Source organism: Protomyctophum bolini, assembly GCF_963924005.1.
Source record: "Protomyctophum bolini genome assembly, chromosome: 12".
Taxonomy (NCBI): Eukaryota; Metazoa; Chordata; class Actinopteri; order Myctophiformes; family Myctophidae; genus Protomyctophum; species Protomyctophum bolini.
The window spans coordinates 26140494-26163667 of record NC_137873.1 but is presented as its reverse complement, the minus strand read 5'-3'; the positions used below and the strand labels follow the sequence as shown (position 1 = coordinate 26163667).

The window sequence follows — 23174 nt, the reverse complement described above, 5'->3', positions numbered from 1 at the left end:
TGATAGATATTTAGCTGAACAGTTGTCACATCTTGTTCAAATGTTATCTTTTTATACTAGTTATAGCAGTGTTCACACACACACACACACACACACACACACACACACACACACACACACACACACACACACACACACACACACACACACACACACACACACACTCTCACACACACATTTGCAGGTAATTTACTATGATATCGTGGAAACTTTGTATGTGCAAAACCGTTCCTTTTATATTATTATTTTCAAATCATTTTTATAAATAGTAAATAAAAAGATCTACAAGCTCACAATTGCAAATATTATACAGTAGGCCTACTATTTTGTCAAAGTCTTATAGACATACTAAAACAAATAGTTGCATATTTGCATTAAAATCCCGAATCTGATTTGACCAATTCAATTCTGAGTTTGGTACAGCCGTATCTGCTCGCCTAGCACTTTGTCAACAATACAGGCTAATCCTCTTTCATTGTGAATGACGAATACATCCTTGCACTGCATCAATTTGGTCACAGGCCTCCTCCATGGCTTGAATGATTGAGGGGTATCCTGACATGGGGCTGGAGATCATAAATCTTCCATCACTGTGTTGAGAATAGAACATCTTCTCAATGGGGTTGAGGAGGTGAGAGTATGGTGGGATGTATTGGAGTGTAAATTGTGAATGCTGATTCTGTTGCCTTTAAGGCAAATATCTTTCTTGAAATAATGATATGCAACATGTTTATTTCTGTTTTCAGTACAAAAGTTTGTGAGTAAGTATTGTGAAGGTGTGTCCCAGTGCTTTTATTTTTAAGTTTCCACACATCCTACAGTCTAAATGGGTTAATGGGAGTCACTTCCTGTTAGTGCCATTTTGCATGCAGCAGTGCACAGAGAAGGCAGACCTGGTCAGAGCTTGAGCCCTGAAACACATCTTACCCACTTGGAAGGAATTGAAACGCAATGTCGTAAGTTGTTCTGTTGAGTTCAGTTGTTGTAACTTTCTGTGACGCTTTTTGTCAATGTTTATTTGGTTATTGGTTCTTCAATGTTTGCTGCTGTCTGCAGAGCATAGTAGTGCAGGTGTATATCATCTTGCTAATTACACTGCAGTGTGGTTGTGGTTTAGCCAGTTATATTTTTGTTAATTGCCTTGGTTCCTTTTTATTTGGAAATGTGTGCAATGCTGTGAACAGACATTGAAGGTTTGTAATGTTACAGTTTTCACCGCCTTGTCAGTGAAGAACTAGTAAACAGTCAGGGGACTGTCTTCATTGCCTGCGGTTTATCTTTATGTTAAGTGGCAGTCCCATACACTGCCATTGAACATTACGAAACCAGCTTTGACGCAGATCAGATCGGTGGAAAGATGCATTCTCCCAGATAACAATTCCACTTCTTCTGCAGTGACAATGATGTTCAGTCTGTCTAAATATGCAAGTGTGTGTGTATGTTGTTAAGGGGAAGCACCCTATGATCCGACGGACCATTGCTCCGAAGGAGCATTGGTCCGAGGTGCGCTGGTGGTCGGGAGAGGGTGGGTGGTTAGGTTTAGGTGTCTGCCCCGGGGGAGGTTAGGGTTAGGGTGAGGGTTTGAGGTAGGTTGTCGATCGGAACAATGGACCGTCGGCATATTGACGCGGACCCGTTGTTAAGATCTAAATTGGCATGGTGGTGGTGGAGGACAGGCACACTCACCTGTTGCCTTTTTATAGTGATTGCTGAGTTTACATGTAAGGAAACCATTTGAGGCTGAGAATGTGCTTAAAGTTGTTTGATGCGTGTCAGGTTTCACTAACTGTGTATTTAAACGTTTAGTATTTGCACACACACACACACACACACACACACACACACACACACACACACACACACACACACACACACACACACACACACACACACACACACACACACTCACTATGTGAGTTTGTGTACCTAACTAAGTACTATACGTATGGCAGTATTACTGAGACTAGAGCCAATTATAACCAAATCAGTAACTTAGATGTTGAACACCATACATACTGTACAATTAGAATCTCCCCCAAGAGCTGTTAGTGGAAACACTGCAGCCTGCAGCATTACTTCAAAATCTGCATAAGCCAGACATTATAGGGCTAATGTTTCACACTGACTCTTCCTGGTTTTTGCCTCTCAATCAGCAGTGTTTGAAGTTAAGCCAAGTGAAAAGACAGCTTGTCTCAGCCCTCCGTCTGTGTGGTGTTGCAGTGACAAATCCAGGAAGAAGAGGTTTAAAATGCTGCTGGTTTACACTACATTGTCCTTTGATCGTTTCCTTTGGGTTGGCTCTGTATGCTTCTGTTCTGTCCCATGCCTGCTGTTACGCAGCTTGGCTAAAAGAAGTGCATGGTGCCAATGTGGATTGTTTACAAATCATTTCAAAGACGGGGCAGTTAGGCATGCTGTTGAGAGTGGCTTATATGCATATTTGTGTAATTTTCATATACATATATAGTATGTTTTTGTGTGTGGATGTTTTCTTCTCCAGCCACAATCAGTCTGTCCTGTTAATGATGTGCCTTTATGTGTGACTAATAGCAAAAATACTTGATCTACTGTATCTAACATATGCCCTAACAATGTGTCACATTAGGATGCATTGTGAGCTTGTAGATCTGGATTATTATTATATATTTTTTTACTTTTTATGTATTTATTTATGTACTACTAAACAAAGTTTTTTTTTAAATGTTCACGTATAGGGATAGAATCAGTTGAAAGCGATTAATCAGAAGTGGAGAGACCCTACCTTGTCTTTACCTACAGTTAGCTGGAACAGTAGAGCAGTGGTTCCCAAAGTGGTGTCCGGGGACCCCCAGGGGTCCTTGAGGGAGTTCCAGGGGGTCCCCATCTAAATGATAGTTTGGAACCAAATGGACCTTGAAAGTGTACAAATGGAACCAAATGGACCCGTTCTCAGAGTTAAATTAACATTGATTTTATGAATTTGGGTCTCAGAGATAGAAAGGACATTAAATCGGGGGTCCATAGACTAATGCATGTCAAACCGGGGGTCCTTAAACAGGTTGAGAAGCACTGCTAGAGCCGCAAAACCCTTCTCTTATGGGGGTCCCAGGCATATCTCTTCAAATGGGGGGTCCGCGGGCTAATAAATGTCAATGCGGGGGTCCTTGACGTGGGAAAGTTTGGGAACCAGTGCAGTAGAGGGCTCTGTGAGTCAACTGTCATCTGTAGTTCAGTCACTGACTTCAGTCATTCAGCTAGCCAGACCTGAGACCTGCTTTGTAATTAGGTCACTCATTCCCATGGCTTTAAAAGATAGACCAGTGAACAGTTCTGTGTTCACACTCATTGCGTATTTCAGGCTGTTACAAACTGCTCCCTCTGCATTTAAATCAATCAGTTAACTAGACCCGACAACAATACACTTATGAAGAATACATAGCCTCCATTTAAATGAATCTAGCTTCAATTATAGCAACGCCAAACTAATTAGTATACAAAACACAGAATATAACTCATCAATTATGTTGCTTATTCTTGAACTGATTTGTATTGCTTTTTACACATTCAGTTCTAGTCTTTTTTATTTTCCATTCTCCAGCAACCGTACCACAGCAAACAGGTTTAATTGTCAGTTCAGAAAAAGAAGCTAAAATAAAATACATATTACATGACATACTAATATAATAATAATCTTTGTTTCCATATTGCCAGTTAGAAGCAGGCTCCGTGCCACTTGGGCCTGTCTTTCGGTACATAAATCATGGTTCTTTCTCTCAGTCAACCAGGTAACTAAACTAAGCAACAGGCATCTGTAGAATATATAGTTCCCATTGGAGCATACAAAACATAAAAAAATGAATCAACTAAAATGTTATATACTTCTCAAGATGTGCATTGCCATTGTTCCCATTTGAGAGTGTGTTTATGTGAGTCTTTTTCAAATAATGGTGCGTAATGCATACACAGAACCCCAGTAATTAAGGCTGCCGCAAACCTTGACCTTATCAAAACTGCCTTGAGAAAGAATGAACTCTTTAATACCCTAAATTAAATGAGGTTGCACCTTTTTTGACAGTTATTTTCTGCTTGAGAATTATTGTTAGTGCCCTAGAGAGCACAAACTAAGCAGCTTCATCTGGAGACTCATTATACTGAGCACTGCTGCGTGGCCTCATGGTAAATATGCTATAGAACGGCTTCTTTCGGGACACTTGGAGAGATGGAGAATTCTCCTTCCTTGTGTTTTCTGTTTGATGGGACGGATGGTGCTGCTGCCTCAGCTTGTTAGTATTCAGCATGTCTAGTAGCCGCATCGTCAGGGCTCTGCGGAGTCTGTGATTTTAGCAAAACATTTTGAAATTGGACAGTTTAGACAAATAGGGGAGGAGAGAACATATTCTCTCTTTCTCTTTTGTCTCTGTCTCAAAGGCTTCTCATTCTCTTTTTTTCAAACTATTAGCTGAGCTCCTCTCTCTCCCTCTCTCTCTCAAGGCTCATACATAGTCTGGAATTTCGGTGGTGGGGTGACCACCGAACTACAACATGACGTCACAAGCCGCGGTGAAGAGCAAACCACCGCCACGGCGCCACCTCTCCAGCCCTTCTCTCTGTTTTTACTCACCACCGCTCAACGTTATTTCAGCTCCGGTGGTCACCTCACCACCGAAAATCCAGACTATGAATAGGCCTTCACTCTCTCTAACCTCCTGTACTGTATGTCTCTCTTACACTGCCTGCCAAATCTCATTCTGCTGTACAAGCAATGATTAATGATCATGGCAATGATGACATCCAGTGGTTCCCAAATTGGGGTCCGCGGACCCCCTGGCTATGCGCCGCAGATCCCCCCGCGAAATTATTCATAACTAAAAAACATTGCATGGATGTTCCATCATTGCAGTCACGTTGACACTTACTTGATGCATCAAGGAAGGCAATTATGTTTCTGCACTGTCAAATAGGTCTACATATATTCTAAGATAGCATCTTAAATAAATGTTGTGAAAATGTGAACATGATTGTGGCAAATTAAGATAAGACAAGATAAGATAAGATAAGCAACAACAGCAGTGAGAATGAAACACAGGACAGTTACAGGTAAACGTCCTTACACACCACCCATATGGAAAAAAAAATACTAAATTTGTATATGTTTTACATGAAACTTGTAGTTAATATATATGACAGTCAAAGCAGATATAAGATCCATAGTATTTTTTTGTAAAGTGAAACTTATATAATTTTGTCATTTATATGAACTATATAAAACAGTCAAAGCACATATAAGATCCATAGTATTTTTTTGTAAAGTGAAACTTATATAATTTTGTCATTTATAGGAACTATATAAAACAGTCAAAGCACATATAAGATCCATAGTATTTTTTTGTAAAGTGAAACTTATATAATTTTGTCATTTATAGGAACTATATAAAACAGTCAAAGCACATATAAGAGCCATAGTAAGTTTTTGTAAAGTGAAACTTATATAATTTTGTCATTTATAGGAACTATATATAACAGTCAAAGCACATATAAGAGCCATAGTATTTTTTTGTAAAGTGAAACTTATATAATTTTGTCATTTATAGGAACTATATAAAACAGTCAAAGCACATATAAGAGCCATAATACGTTTTTGTAAAGTGAAACTTATATAATTTTGTCATTTATAGGAACTATATAAAACAGTCAAAGCACATATAAGAGCCATAGTACGTTTTTGTAAAGTGAAACTTATATAATTTTGTCATTTATAGGAACTATATATAACAGTCAAAGCACATATAAGAGCCATAGTAAGTTTTTGTAAAGTGAAACCTATATAATTTTGTATCTTATAAGACCTATATGTGACGGTAAATCCACATACAATATTCTTAGTAAATTAGTATAAATTGAAATACATATGTGTGTTGTCAAACTTGTAGAGTTGGGCAAACATCAGTGAAACCAAAATCTGATAGGATATTGTATAGAAACCATACAATACAGGCCATGTATGTCACAGAGACATCCAAATTAAACAAAACCTAATCTTACAATGAAATAACATGAGATGACAAAATAATGAGTTGTATTCCCTTTTACATTTTATGACTCCTACATTATTTAAGATCCCCCCACCCAGTGCCCCCCCCCAGCCAGTGTCCTCCCCAGCCATTGACCCCCCAGTGTGACACCCCCCACCCAGTGCCCCCCCAGTGTGATGCCCCCCCCCCCCCAGCCAGTGTCCTCCCCAGCCAGTGTCCCCCCAGTGTGACACAAGCCCCCAGTGCCCCCCCAACCAGTGCCCCCCCAGCCAGTGCCCCCCCAGCCAGTGTCACCACCATTGTCCCCCCATGTACCTCCCAATGCATTTTATTTTATACTGCTATGGTAACTTATAAGAATCTTCTAAAAAAAACAAAAAACATAAAGAGAGCATATCAAACACTTCACATATGTCAGGATGTGTCTGGGTAGCTCAGTCGGTAGAGCTCTCGCCTTAAGACCACAAGTTCGTGGGTTCGATCCTGGGCACTGGCAACTCAGCGTATGAGTAGCACAGCTTGGGTGCGGCAAGTGATGCGGGAAGAATTGGGAGTTGATGGTATAGTAGGTGTGGTGCTCTATCTCAGCAACTATCTCCCAGGGGTCTATAGCGCATATGTTTTTTATACCTATCATACACTTCACATATAAAAACTTATATATAGTCATAGATAAAACATATGTTTTTTTTATAACTATAAGGTATAATGTATTGGCTGACATATAACAATGTTATAAAAATCATATAAAAGAAGCATACTTTTCTTGTAAATTAAATGGTTACAAACTATAAAATACATACTATAATGGTATTTTTTTTATATATGGAAAGGATATATCTCATATAATTTAAAACTACAAACATTGTATGGAACATGTAAGGAAAATACAGTTTGCCATGTACTTACCTCATAGATCACATACATGTTGTTTACTTGATTCATACATGATTCACTTTATTGTCTTATATGAGGATTGTATGAAAGGTGCCACTTTCAAGAGTTCACATATAAAATCTAGTATGTACTTTACATGACATACATGTAAATGACATACATAAAAAATGTAAATACTTACTATTGGAGGCAACAGGACAACATATATGTTTCTTCTACTTTTTTTTCCATATGGGCAGGACTGTGACGATTCAAAAATATGCTGCAAATATTTCACATCACACTGACCACTCAGCCAGGAAAGCTAGTCATTTTAAATGTGAAAACCCTGCTGAGGAATAATAATAATGATACAAAATAAACTTTCAAGGCTTGTGTTCAAACTTTTAGGTCTTCTCTCACTCGTCCTTTGTGAGCCGTGTGTGCACTTACAATACCACGCATTATCACCTCAGGGTTCTTCAGTGCATGGCAACTGAGAGCTGTTCCTCTCCCGACTATATTAATTCAACTGCTTTGGGGTTCGATCCAACGCCCACAGTCTAGACTGCGTCTGCCTGCTGTCGAGGCCAGACAGTCGAGGCCCTTAACTTGTCAAAATACTTTTATGCGAGTTCCTCATATGTAAACGCCAAAGTGATTTCTTGATTTCCTCGTATGAATGGAAGCATTGGAAGTTGTCAGGTTGTAACTCGCTCTGTTAAGAGCCAGGCAGGCAGATGGCACAAGCAACATTACACAAGCTTCTGTTGTTAATGTCATGTGTATTATTTTAATATAGTTATATTAGCGCATTTTAAAGCGATTGGGAATATTTCAATATTTCTAATGAATTAACATGCTAAGGTACCTCATATGTTGATGTTCTTTTGCGGTCTGATTTGAAAGCAGGCATCTCCGCCAGGTGGGTTTGCCTAGACAAGGCTATGTAAGTTGGGGTTTGATCCGAGGAAGCCGTGAGGGAAATAACCTTTTGTATTGGAAGAAGTGAAAGTGCTTTTGGAGGTGCGCTCTGTAGAGGCCCTGAACATCGGATTCCATATTTGAGGTTGATTGGATGTTGTATTCGTGATATGGTATTGTTCTGTAAGAAATAGGGCCCTCACACTAATTTTGGCCACTGTCAGCCTTCTGATTGGTCCCTGACCGACCAACCAGCAGGCTCCTTGGGCTGCCTGGTACAGCATCACCATGAGGGTGATTTAAAAAATGTGACTGGAGACAGGAGTGCTTGGACGACTGGCTGCATGCACAACGTTTGGCACTGATCAGTCCAGTGGTTTCAGAGATCTCCAGACTCACCCATTCACTCACAAACCTCCCAGCCTTTTAGCCTGGCGCGCATGCGTCCACATGCTTGCGTGTGAGAGAGAGAGAGAGAGAGATCATTAGTTTGTGTTATGTATTCTATTGCCATCCAGCCCCCTGTTTTACAACCTCCATAACCAATAAAGTGCATGATGCTTGCAAAGGTCTCCTCTGACAACAGCCTTAATGAGCCAACGCTGTCTGGTAATCAGCTCACCAGTCAATCAGCCAATAACATGGCATTTCACTATCCAGTTATCCAATGGGATATCACTTATCCGTAGGGTTTCTGAACACAGTACATTTATTCAATAACATGTCAGAATATTATTCATGAAGTAAATAGGACACCAACGAGTATGGCCAGTTCGTCCTTTTAATGACCCTGTTCTAGCATAGGATGTCAGATCAACATTAATTTATATAAAAATCACACCCGTGTGAAGTGAGGGGCGCTAAATTCTCCATTCATTGTCAATCGGAATTTAATGTTAATTTAATCTACACTAATAGCTGAATATAGGAGGGGCTAGCGCCCCTCAAAAATCACACTTCATCACACATGATGTCACTGTTTAAAGCAAACATCAAAGGTCCTTAGACTTGGCTGCCACATGACGCCACGAGTAGGGATGGAGCTTGATCAGGCTTATTGAGGCGGGTTCTTATCGAGCCCACTCTTGAGCAGTTTCTATATTATTTTGTGGAAAGATGAGAGACAACAATAAATTCTGAACAGAACCAGTATCTTTTATTTGGGCCTTCAAATTCAGTACAGACGGAAGGCCATTGACCTTTTTACTTTTGGAAAATAATATTGAAGAAACTGTTAACAAAAATCTGTTTTTTTTAATTGGAGTGGACAAATTAAGCTTTATTTTGAGGTATGCACTATGCAGTGTGCTTCTCGTTATAAGAGAACATTTGCTTTCGGCCATGGAAAAGGTTGGTCGTCCAATGTTATCAGCGTCAGAGGTAATCAGGCTGCGGTAATCATTAGCACGCGTTGTGTTAACTGGTTAATGTGTGTACTGTCACTTTAAAAGCACTGGTTGGGCTGTGTCAGTCAGCACACTTAGTTTTAGACCGACATGTTTGTGCCAGTGTGAGTAATTCGATTTTATTCTAACCTGCTGCTATGCTTGATAACAGGCTTGATAAGCCCAAAGCTTAATGATACCAGGTACTGAATAAGCTTGTTATCGGGTTTTTTCGGGTATCGTGTTTCGAGCTCCCTAGTCACGAGTGGAGGCCTGTTTTCTTTTTTGTCCATAGACTTGGCAGATTTTTTGGGGCGCATGAATGAGACAAACATTAAAGGTCCATATACTTGGCTTCCACATGACGTAATGTCTGAAAGCCAGATGTTATCCACCTGAACATTCCCATGCAGTATATATATATTCAATATATATATATATATATATATATATATATATTCCTTAGTTTCTTCAGATGCTGATGTTACAACATTAATTTACCAATAATTCCAGAAATAGAAGAAGAAAATGATCCCGGCTCACACTCTAGCGACATACTGTAGGTAGCACATACTCTCCATTATATTCCTCACAACTTGGAAGGATTATTGTCTTGCACTCATGATGAGAGCTGGAGGCTGCTCTCTCTCTGTCATCTTAGCGATTCTGAACACTTTGACAGCTTTTCACTCTGAGAAGACGGGCTGGAGGATGGCTGTCAACACCAGTCTGGTGTGTGTGTGTGTGTGTGTGTGTGTGTGTGTTAGGGCTGTCAGTTCACCTCTATAATCCAATTCGAATTTCATTGCTTCATTATTTGTAATTTTCGAAAATATTCGAATATTTACATTGTTTATTTTAGCTCATATTTAGCCTATAGTAATACACAGATTGACGATGCACGTTCTGTCCACTAGAGGGGCCCCCCTTCCAAACGACAAAGCAGTACTTTCAGCCCATGTAATAATGGTTTTCGGCACAAAATAGCGTTTAAACTGTTGTTTTATTGAGCACAGTGCACTCAGCACGGTAAGATTGTTGTCTGTCTATAGTGCAAATGCATTTTACAGTGAACGTTGTATACTTCTGATACAGTATAGTCTGAGTAGTGAGTAGGCTAGTCAGGAATCATGAACAGGACATTTTCTTTTTTCTTTTTAAACAGAATGCTGTCACGATGAACAGGCCATCATTAGTAAATAGCAATGAAGATATATAGAGAAGCCTATATTTTGCGCTAAAGTAATTGTTGAATAACACATAAGTGTAGGTTTTAAGGCTAGAATGGCATTGTAGTGGACTATAGTGAGAGGCGAGATTATCTTTCCTTCATTGCGGGACTGCAGGACTAGTCTGGAGATAGTTAGTCGTGGATGATCAGCTTCAGACAGTCAGTGTTTTGGTTCGTACCTGGAGTTTTGCATTATCTCCGCTGTGCACAGCAGCACAGGGTACTGTCTTTAATATATCCATGGTCGTTTTCAGTTGCTTTCGATGTGCAACACAAAAGTAGGCTACCATGTGTTTGTTTTGGTAATAGCTACTGCAGGCGCAGCCATGCTGATTCACGTAATCGCGTAGGACAAAATGAAACCAGCCGGACCAACGTTAATGGTTTAATGCACGTAGGACCCACATTTTCAAACTGTCCACAATTTGCGACAGACCCGACGGTACTAATAAAACATGTGAGTGATTCTTCTTAGTTGCAGCGCGCTGTGTGACTGTGCGTGTGTGCATCATAGAGTTATATACTCTATGGTGTGCATGCGTGCAGAGGAGGGAGGAGGTGACGAGGCGCGCGCATGTGTGCATGTGTGCGTGCGTGCAGATGGGAGATTTCACAGCGGTAGATTCGTTACTCAATACGCTCAAGTGAGCGGATAAAATAACATAAAACAAAATAAAAATATTAAATAGAATTAATAAATGATAAAAGCTCCATTCGAATGGCAATTTTAGCTTTCGAATATATACATTTTTTTTAATATTCGAATTTCTTTCATATTATGAAATTCGTTCTGACAGCCCTAGTGTGTGTGTGTGTGTGTGTGTGTGGACAGCATATACACAATGCATTCATTGTTTGTATAATACAGGTATATAGTGTGCCTGCGTGCAATCCCGTGCATGCATTTGTGTGTTTGTGACTGTGTGTGTGGTCAGTACAGTTGTCAGTACAGTTGCTTGTAGTGCGTATTGGTTGACCCTGTCCACATAATAAACACCTACAGTCAGATGAACATAATCTTAAAAAGATTGCCATGTTTCTCAAAGGTACGGAACCACACAGTACTATTTAACTGGGACACGTGCTGTACAGTCACACTGCTGTAGTGTACAAGCTGTGATTCAGAGTCACGTTGACAGTTTGACACTAACCTAGCGCAGAGCAATAATGGAGTCAAGTCATTAAAATGAAATACACAGTACCTTTTACGACTCTAACCCTTTTATTGTCGATCCCTGTCGCCCTACAAATATATTCCACTGGGAATTTCTGACGATTTATGGGGTGTACAGTACAAAATCTTTCACCACTCACCTTATTCTGTTCTCAATGGACTTTTTTTCAGTTCTTTTCCTTTCAGGACTATGGTCGTTTTTTGTCATATTTTTGTAACTAGTCCTTACCCGTACCCATTCCCGTTAGAATATATGAACAGCAAATTATGTACAGTGTGGGTAATGTGATGTAATAGATCACATTATTGATTGGGAGGGAATTGTTAACGGATGAGCTTGGGAAGTTGGGATGGTCACAAAATTAACAATATTATTAGGCAAGTGGTCCACGAAACATTCCCTGGGGGGGGTCTGTGTATTCCTGGGACTCACATAAAAATGTCTCTCTCTGTCAAGCACGCACGTACGCACGTCGCACGCACACACACATACCCACACGCACACAGTGGGCCGTTTTTGCCATAGGTAGAGTTATTTGTCCCAGACGGCTTGTGTGGTGTCACACACACACACACACACACACACACACGAATCATACATCTATTTATGTTATTAATTTTGGTACATCCTTATTTTGTAAATAAATACAATTTTTTTTATTTTAACAAGTTAAACCTGTTTGTCCCAACCTTTTTCATGTTGTGTCTTAGGCACCCCTAGACTGTGGCATAACAAGGACCATCAGAATTGGCACAATATATGACTATAGAAGAGTATTTGTTATAGTCCATTTATAATATTCCAATGCAAAATATTGTAGAATCATACTTGAAACCCTGAATACTTAATGTATACTCGATGGCCTGGATTCGACGTGGACCGAAAATAACCCCGGATCTATAGCTAAGCTCACAGCGCATTGCAGCAGTATGACTCCAATGCATCCTACGACAAACTCAACACTCTTCTGCTTTGTGATTGATTGACAGAGTCTTGTGACAGCACGCTGGTGTCCAATCTGCCTCCGTCTTCCTTCAGAAGCTCCTCCCAGTTGTCCAACAGCCACGGGCCGGGCTTCGCTAAGCTCAACAGGAGAGAAGGTGAGGAACATTTTTCTGCTACTTCACGATGGTTTATTGTTGGACTTTGAGGGAGAGGGACAGTTTTTTATTTATAAACGGATGGATTTCTAGGTTGAGCTGTGTTACATCATCTAACCTTTACTGTGTTGGGTTTTGGTACTGTATGTTAGTGGCCTTTAGATATGGCCTTGATGATGAAATATAGCAGAAAGTGTTCTATTTATTGTGTTTCCTCACTGGTGCATGGCCATTCTAGGACCAGAGGAACAGTGTCAGTCCACTAGAGGGCTGACCCAGTTAGCCTTTACTGTTGGTTTGTTGTAATGTCAGTGATCCACGACTTGAATTGCATTTTTCCTTCTGCAATAGAACTCAACCTGATTGCTGGATTGTAAACTGCAGTGAATTAATAGAATGTAAAATCCTAAGGCTCTCACGGATCTTCTTTTAAATGAATCATATATTTATGTATGATATAATCATGTATCTCAGCTAGACCAATGATCATGAACTTGGCAATGTTTTAACCAGCAGAATGTCCTTAAATCCCAGCAACATACTATAGTCTGGTAGGGCAACTACACTAACTACCACAATGGTGACAAGACAAGCTCATTGCAGAACGTGACAGTTATAGACTGGCATGCCGGATAGTAGGATACGGACAGACATACAGAAATCTCCATATATTGGCATAAAATGGACACAGACAGAGAGGCAGGTATAACTGGGTAGAACATTTCTAACTTCTATCGTTCTCGACTTGCATTGTTCCAAAGTAAGCCTGGGCCTAGTCTACTTTCTTACATTCTTGTTTAAAGTATAATTTAACATATGAATAAACCTTCCCATGGCAAATGTAATTATTGGGTGCATTTGTAAATATGCTCGGGTCTGGTCCAATTTGAGAGCGCTCTGCTCTCGTGTTGGCGTCATAGAGCGCTCTAATATCCGTTAATTTACAATCGTCATTGAAAAGCATTAACATTAATGTTAATTTGTCCCATGTGTAAACATGATTATAACCTTGTTTGGTTGCACATACTGTAGATGCGTGTTGAATAGTCCAGTTCAGAGTACCAAAGAAGCCACAACCATCGCATTTTGTGATGACTTCATCAGGCTTTCCAGTTTTCACTGGGAGGAGGTGTGTGCTCTGACGGTGTATTTACGAATCCACCCCAGGCCACCCCCTGGACACACTGCTGTTTCACAGTCGAACTCAGCATTCAGTGTTATTCAGTGATTTACAGCATTCAGTTACTAATGATGACAGGAGTTACCTGAGAATCCGTCCCTACTGACAAACGCAAGCTTTGTTGTTACACCAGCAACTCCTATGGGAGCAGTTGGTGTAGAACGCTGAGGGTGTTTCCAGGTGTTTCTATTATAGGGGCAGCAGTGACAGGACTCAACAGAAATGCAGGTGGATACAGGTCACTGGGGACCAAGAATAAACACAGAGTCTACTCTACTGGTTTTGCTGGGTTAGACACGACCTTGACAGAGATATGGAGAGAGAAAATGGACAGACAGACAGCTTATATTTGAATTGCCATAGTTTTGCACTGGATTTTATTGGACTATTCAATCACTGACTTCATGCGAGGCCACATGTAGCCTATACTATTCTCCAGAATAATATTGCAAATCTGAACTGTGACTGACCACCAATCCAGCTGGATTCACACAAACGTTTTGATCTCACTGGATGACTGGGAACATATAGAGGGCTCAAGCAAGACGCACGCGCACGCACGCACACACACACACACACACACACACACACACACACACACACACACACACACACACACACACACACACACACACACACACACACACACACACACACACACACACACACAAAGAGAGAGATAGATTGATCAATCCACAAACTAAAAATACAAGCACATAATTCATGATAAGCTGCATCCAGCTCTAGAGGTTAGCCTGAGGTTTGCCTAGAGGTTTTTTCCCTGCAGCTGTCAGAGCCCTGAACACAGACATGGAATAAAATAAAACCATAAACGGCATTCATCTGCGTTTGTTTTAACTCATACCGTTACTTGCTAATAAATACCCATGGGACAATAACAATAAAGACAATTAAATTAAAACTTGAGCCTTTAAAAAATAAAAACCCTAACTACTTTAAAACTAATTAAAACTAAACTGAAATTGAAAACAAAAAGTCATAATGAAATCAAAATGATGACAACTAATGACAAATGCAAAACTGTAATAACCTTGGGCACAGCGAGAGAGGTACAGTAGGAGCTGGAATGGTGGACTGACTGCTTCCCACCTGAGCTCCTACCTAGTATTGGTGTTTGTATTGTATATTGGAGTTTTATTGGAATTGTACATCACAGACTCAGCAGAAGGCCAACACCACTGCTCAGAGGAATAAATCTAGCTGCCTGAACATCTCAGCATAAAATACAAACCTTCAAAAAAATACACAACAGCAGTCTGCTTTCGCGTGCGTGCGTGCGTGCGACGTGCGTGCGTGCGTGCGTGCATGCGCGTCACAGGCTCAGCCACTGCAACCTGCCAGGATGAGGATTTGAGGAACAGACCAAATCTAATGTTATCCCTTTAACAAAAATAGGAGTTTATTTATCACCTACAAACGGAAGTACCGTAGATTATTTTACAAGCTCTACAAGATTGTAGATCTGCTCATTTCACACCTTTTATTTTGAATAATACATTTAAAACTATAAAAAGTGCAGGTCTCCACCAGGCCATGGGCTTATGGGTTATTGTGGCCTCGTGCTAGCGCTATAATCGGCCAATGTGAAAAGGGTGCCATTTCTTCGTACGACTTTGATGGCAATTGAAAGCCAATGTTAGCCAATTAGGATGGAATATAAAATATCTGACAGATCTGTCTTGATCACATCTCTCACATCGAGAGAATCTGGAGGAGTAATATAAAGAAATGTGTTTTACAAAATTCGGCCTCCTGGTGGCACTAAAAAAGGCAGATGTGAAAAATGCAGGTCAAAGATTTTCCCTTGTGTGGGATTTATAAAAATGTAACTAATGAAAAGTATTAGCAAGAGCTTGTGGCTACATAACACCTACTGTACCGTAATTTCCGGACTATAAGCCGCTACTTTTTTCTCATGCTTTGAACCCTTCTAAATCTATCTCTATGGCCTCTATGCAGCTTATATTCCAGTGCGGCTTGTATATGTACACATTTGTTTTTTTCCCTACATTTTGCTGGTGCGGCTTATATTCAGGTGTGCTTTATAGTCCGGAAATTACGGTACATGAAATATTTCCTGAAAAAAGGTTTGGAACATACAAGGTTTCCTCTAGAGGGATGGAAGAAAGGGATGCTTTTATTCCAGCATCAAAGCACACAATCAGCAGGGAATCTGAATGATCTCATCACCTAGGAGGCCAAGAATGTTTGGCTCAGTATGTGGAAGAGGCTGTAAGCACACTATGATGCTACGAAACTTATGACTCAACCTGTATGAGTAGCTATGACTCGGTGAATGAAGTGACTGTGACTCTTTAATGAGAACCACCCTCTAATGACTTCTGTATCTGATATAAAACTGGACCATGGCCACATGGTCATGGCCTTGTTGATTTACACTGCATAGGACTCAGACCACAACTGCTGCAATGCTGATGCTTTCATCTAAGTAGTCCTATTCTCCTACTTTGCTGCATTCATGTCATTTGTAACAATACACTGAAAAAGTCATTGTTGACATGACTTTAGGCTCCCAGATAATGCCTTTAGACATACTGTTAATAAGATGTATTTTACTCAATTGGTAAGTCTGCCTCCTCCCAACGCAGAACTCCGCCAGGCTGCAATACGAAATATCTGACTGATAAATATCTCGAACACATGAGTACCGATTTGTGTGAGTTTTGGACAACATCCAAAGTAGTAGCAAAAGTGTGTTTTGAAGAAAACACAAAATTGTGGAAAATCTAGTCAATCTCAAATGGGTGGCACTGGGGCCTACATGGCCATTATGTAATCCAGGGGAAAGGAAAATGTTATTTTACGACATGCAGTACGGTTCAAGAATTATAGGCCCAAACATGAAATTGTTATGGTGCCACCATTTGCGGTTTGTCAGTACTGCTTTTGTTTTCACAGATAAAAACATAATCCCTTTGGCCCGGGGTACTGTACAACCAGCAATGCACATAACTAAATACATTCTGACCGGCTGATCAACGGCATGGAGGAGCTTTTGCGTACCAAGAGCTGGGGCCGCTGGGACAGAATTTTATTTCCTGAGAATCCTGACACAACGTTCCGGTGCATTACAGCCAAGCACTCTGGAAGATGCAACCCCATTACAAGCTCTTGTGTCACGTACTACAAATGTCTGTCTACGTCCTGTAAGCAGACTGAAAACTAGTGTTGACTAATAATCATTAGAAGTACCGGTAGCTCTTATTTTGAAGAGGGCGATTCTGGTTCAAAAGTCCATTTTGGTTGTAACCAAGCTGCCATGACAAGAACCATTACATTACACACAAGCTTTTAGCCTACTGTATATTTTCAATATGAAAACCATGCATTTGTCACTTTAACAATGTACACACTTTGGCATCGGCATTAGGTGAGTAATTAATATTATCTGTGTTGGAGCGCCTCAATAGGCTACGGCTGCATGGTTCATGTGCAATCTCATATGCTGGTATTGTGGTAGAGTAGAGACGTCCGCAGTTAAAGCTACAGTACAGGTATGTGCACCTTAGTGTACGATAGTTATTATTTGCAAAAGTCTTGAAGTTAAGTAAGCGTAAAAGTGTGTTTTTGTGTGCTTTCTCCACATTACTTGGGACATTTTTATTTTATGGCATTCGATACAATGAAAGATATATTCCTATACGTTGACAGTATTATAACAGGGCTTCATTAATTCAGTTAAATTCTGGCCAATCCCCAAAGCCTATGGTACATTTGAAAAGTGCGTTCTTCAGAATCCCTCTAGTAGAAAAGGGGCAAAGCCGACACAATCTCAGGTGTTTACCAAAGAAATCGATGAATAAATGAATGACTCCTTTTCATTTCCATCTCCTGCTGCTGTTAACACTCTGTCTGCTCTAGCTGTTCTCAGAGGAGCAGCCACATTCTCTTTTCATTTATCTGCCAAATTATCAAAGGGACTCTCAATTTCTGGGGAATAACACCCACAGCTCTTTTTATGACCAACAGCAAACTAACTTTGAAATGTAATTAAACTACATTAAACTGAAGAAAATCTGGCACATCCTGGCAAGTTTCAATCCAAAGTCCCTTTGCTGATAAACAACAAAGCTATTTATGTTTATGCCACACTGCTCAAATGCAGTTAAGGCCAATTGCTGTTTAGACTTGAGGATGTCTAGTTTAACCTGAACCAGAGCTGATTTGATAATGGAGTCACAATCTGGGAATCCATCTGCAAAAAATAAGGAAAACAGTTTGTTTCCTTGAATTTGCCTCTGGGGGCAGGCCCAATACCCCAGAATGGCTGGCCAACGTTGAAGCCGTGAGACGTAGTGGTCAGAACTGGAACTGCATTTAGCACGAGGAAACTATTCATACTAGGCCAGTTGATCGTGTCGATCAAATACAGTAAGATATTTATAACTGAAAAAAATAAACATGATGCAATGCAGCACGTTTAATTATTAATTCTGAAATACAATATCCCCTTTCTTATTCTCGTGTTTTATTTTTCTCTAGCTTTTTCGTTCACTCACGCTGCAGCCCCGCCCACCCCACCCTCACCTCCCTCTCTCCTCCCTTCTTCATGTTATTACCGTTCTCTCTCTCCCTCAATGCCTTCTCTCGTGCATGCGTGCGTGCGTGTCTAACCATTAATCATTAGTTTTTTTACCTTTAATGTTTTACTGTTTCCAGTTCCAGTTGGAAGAACCAATTTGAACAGCTTCAGTATTCTAGCCAAAATGTTAATACTAGTATTGAACATTGAAATAGTCTTTCCATTCAAACAGGTTTGCTGCGATTATGTAGTATAGGCTTTTACTGTGCTATCCCCACCTCAGTAATCGCTTTCTGAAAGGATTACGTTTGGAAGTCTTTTTGGTAGACTTTAATTACAGACCACTTTTCAACATCTCCTCACTAATGTTCATGATAAAACACCACCATTTTTTCCTACTTTGTCTGTGTCTCATAGGACGGCTGTGGGAAGTTCAGACACCCGTCCTTCCAGTGACATCATCGTTTAGCAAGATTTTTTTAAACAAGATTTGTTTTAAAATATATTTAGATTTCTATTATCGTGAGAACGATGGCTTCGATTTTTGCATTGCAACTTTTCAGGAAAAGAAAGCCTGCAGTTTCTATTAGCTTGGAATCTTGGAGTTTCTGAACTGCCCCACAGCCCTCCTATATTGAGACAAAAAATGGTGGTATTTTATCATGAACATTAGTGAGAACCAATTATATGAAGATGAGTTGAAAAGTGGTGAAGTGGTCCTTTAACCAGTTAGCTTGAACAAACCTGCGAGGGCCACTAGCTAATCAGTTATTGATCTATGTGTTCTGTCTTCAGCTAGTGGTCACTACACCTGGATCCCCAGCCTCCCGGATAGGTTGGAAATGTGTCAAAACATTTGAAATTGGAAATCTATGATGCTCCACCCTGCAGGGAAGGCCACTGTCTCCATGACTTGGTGTGGCTGTCAGGGTTTCTCTGTTTGTCTGACATGTAATTAGGGATGGAACTTGATGCTAGTCAAAGGCCGGTGGGGTTCAGATAAACGACCGTCTCTAAATGTTTTTCATATGGAAATGATCTGAGATTAGCCACTGATCTCTAGAGATAACAGACATGAAAATGAAAATGCTGCAATTCTCTTTTTTGAGAGAAAGCAAAGCTCACGTGTCTGTCTGTCTGTCTGTCTGTCTGTCGTTCTCTCTCCTCCATCTCCCCTTTAACTTTACATCTGTCAGGTAACTACTGTGTTTGTCATCAGGTGGAATGTCAATAATTACCGATGATCAGTCAGGAGTACCGGACTAGTTTAAGTGGTTAATGTCCTGGTCTGACCAGTAACTGTTACAGACGTGTGGTATTTTATTTGCTATGTGGTTATGCCTGGATATAGACTGATAAACTGGTTCTTCACCATTGGGTTTGGGTCTGGAGATCAGAAACGGTGATTAGCTACAGTAGAGGGTCTTGAGGGTTTGTTCACACTGGCCCCCAATTTTCAGCTTCATCGGATAAGAAATACAATCCTAGTCTTAACAGGTCACAGGTCATTCCTATAGTTCCAGAGTGTTCACAGGTCTTATTGCACGCACACATGCACGCACGACGGACGGACGGATGGACAGACGGGGATAAAACATAGTCTTTGGCCATCAGCTGAGTGGAGGAAGCATGTTGTAGCTCTGATAGTCCAACACTATAGTAGTGTTGTTACTGTTCCAGCACTACTCGCATATCTCTCCCTTCTCGCTGACCTGAGTTTACCGTTTCTCTACACTCTCCTATCTAATAAAGCAACTGTCAAAAATATTCTTATAAAGACAAATACAGATGGCACTATCCAGCAACATCATCCAGATAACAGGTTGATTAAAGTGGCAGGGAGCTGTGTTTAGCACACTGTGTACCCATTTAATTAAATATGAATGACATTTCCGTCAAGTCAGTCAATTAAACAATGCTGTCATCTGACTGGCTGACAAAGCTGTTAACCCAGTGGCCCTCACTTTATTATTAAGCTTCCCGTCAGTGAACCAGGTTTGGTGCAAAGACAGGCGAGCAGACAGGGGGAAAACAGGGAGGTCTCCTTGATTTAGAGCCACAGCCATGAAAGAAGCTATTCTCTTGACGATCAAACATCAATTCACCTCTGTTTCAATTATTCCTGACATCGTGGACACTGTAAATCTTTTCTTTACAGCTGCTCCTCTGTGCGAGATGAGCTTTAGGTCTTTACTCTCTTGGCCTCTGTGTTTATCTGTCCCTGCTTCCTTCTTACAGTATCCCCTGCCACTGCCCCCTCATCTTTCTTTCTCTGTGCTCATGCATTGCTTTCAAATAAGAAAAGTTCAGACATGACCCGCCTGCGCTGCCAGGGTCATGTCTGCCAGATATTCGCTGCTCGCACAACACAGAAACATGGACAGGACACCACCACACCACACAGACGCAACAACACACACCAAAACACACCTCAGCACTACATTTGGTTTTGCGTTTTTTTTGTCGGATAAGTTGGCACCTTATGGACTTCAGGCTTAGAACTATTGCTGTAAGCTTCAGTATAAAAGTTGAAATGCATCTCTCTCTCTCTCTCTCTCTCTCTCTCTCTCTCTTTGTGTACACTGTATAGTATCCTATACTACAAATGAAAAGGTGTCCGCAAAATTTGTGAGCAAAATTTGCCAGGTCTATGAAAACGAGCCCACAAAAAAATGCCATTCAACACGCTACTTACACACACTACGACTCGCTTAAAACTCGCTGACCTGGCAACTCCACTGTTGGCCCACTGGTCTATGAAAACAGGCCCAGAAACAAGGCCTTTCACCACGCTACTTACACACACTACTTACAATTCGCGAACCTGGCAATACTGTACCGTCTTCTCATTGGAGCCTCTGCTCCAAACCAGCACGCGCACACACACACAATAATCAATACATTACAACACTGTTCCTGACTAATGCAATCTCATATGGGAGTGTATGTGACCTACTGAGTACTGACCGATCAATACATTACAGTCCAACACTTTTAAGGTTTGGATGCAAGTCTTATCACAATGAAACGCTGAATCAGTACTGTAGTATCATAGATGGGAAATTATACCAACCTCCTGATATAATGTACTAGATTTTATCCCCCACAGACCTTGGATCAAAGACGATCTCCTTTGTTTAAAATAAGGTTTTGCTCCTCACACCACCTGACAGCCCCTGCTATCTCTTGTTTATATAAGTCAATGTTGGAGGATTTTTTTCCAATACATTAAGGATTACTGTATCGTCCGTAAATGTTATGATATAATCATTTGGATGCTGATAAGAGCACCCCTCACTTCACAAAGGTGTGATTTTGATTGTATATTATCATGTAAATCACCTGCACTTTGAGAAGTGACATAAACCAAGTCTAGTACTTGTTATAGGTAGTCTGTTGTTTATGATGTTGTATGAGCATCCTGCTAATTATGGAAGCTCTTCACTTGGTCCCCTGAATCCCATTGGTCTTTAGCTTTGTTTTTGTTATTTGCAATATAAGACTTTGAAATGCTAATTGCTTTTTGAAGAGGGTGAAGTATAGAGTGGTGGCCTTTTGATGTTTTAAGAATACACAAATTCTTGGAGTGTGAGGATGTAATCTTAGATCTAAAGTGCTGCTCAGTGAACTACGGTATTTATCAATTAATGGAACACAAAATATGTAGCATTGATGCTCTCCATACTGTATTGTGTATTGTACATGGCAGGATTCTAACACTAAATACTTTAAAGTGTTTCCTTTTTGGGACTGTATACATATTTCAACGAGACAATGAAAAGAGGAGGGTTGATGTACAGCAGAACAAAAATAATTGTGTGAATGCAACATACTGTAGAAGCTATAGCTCTGGCTCCTGTCAATTTGATATTTTGAATGCTATATAATGATCAATAGATGAGTGTGCTGTATTTGATGAGTGTTTTTTTAAATGCTATAGTCGGTTTGGATTGTTTCAATGGTGGCTGTTTTAATAGAGCATTGTCATTGGTTTGGGGAAATTTGCCAAATTAATTGTGTAAAAACGGTAATATGTAGGCCTATGCAAAACAAATCTTATAGTTTTAGCGATTGTAGGAGCCGATCTACAATAGGCCACGTGTAGGTGCCATGTCTAATGCCCTTGTCAAAATGTACTTTGTCACCCTCTACAAACATGGAAAAGAACCTGGCCAAGAGAGGGCCAGGTGTAGTTGATTGGAGGTTCACAGCTTTTTATGTCTGTTTTTTGTTGCAGCTACATTCTAAATTACTATGCTAAAGTCTATTTATTCAAGCCTGGATGGAATAAACCCTTTTTGAGTTTAACTTTTGATTTGGGCATTCCTCATTTCCCTTTTTTTGTCATGTTTGCTGCACAAAGCCAGTCAGTGCAAACGGTACTCTCAAGCCCTACACACACCGTCTGTGAACGCCGCGCGTCAAAACAGCCGCCTCCGTTATTTTCAATGAACCTATCCCACACCGGCGGCGTCCGACGCGCGTTCACGCCTCGCCTGACGCTCCGATACGCCACCGTTCTATTTTCCAGGCGTTGCCACGCGGCAACGCCATAAAAATATCATTAAAACAATTAAAATAAAAAAATAGGTGGCCTCTGTTGTCTCAAGTCACAGGTCAAAGGTACTGTAAGTAAGAAGTAGTAAGGGGCTCAAAAGAGTCCAGGCTGAGGCAAAACTAAAATCTCAATTCAAGACAGAGAGGTGAAACAGGGTACTTCTGATTCCC

The 23174-nt window shown here is 40.5% G+C and overlaps 1 protein-coding gene across 1 annotated transcript in view; it reads left to right on the top strand.

Annotated features, from left to right (window-relative positions):
- The window catches only part of cntnap3 (contactin associated protein family member 3), a gene marked incomplete at its 5' end in the record, with an annotated part of 128090 nt that overhangs the window by 11902 nt on the left and 93014 nt on the right, over positions 1-23174 (top strand). The window contains one exon of the mRNA XM_080779341.1: positions 12592-12702. Within this exon, the coding sequence (XP_080635467.1) occupies positions 12592-12702 (111 nt within the window). The remainder of the gene's footprint in view (positions 1-12591; positions 12703-23174) is intronic.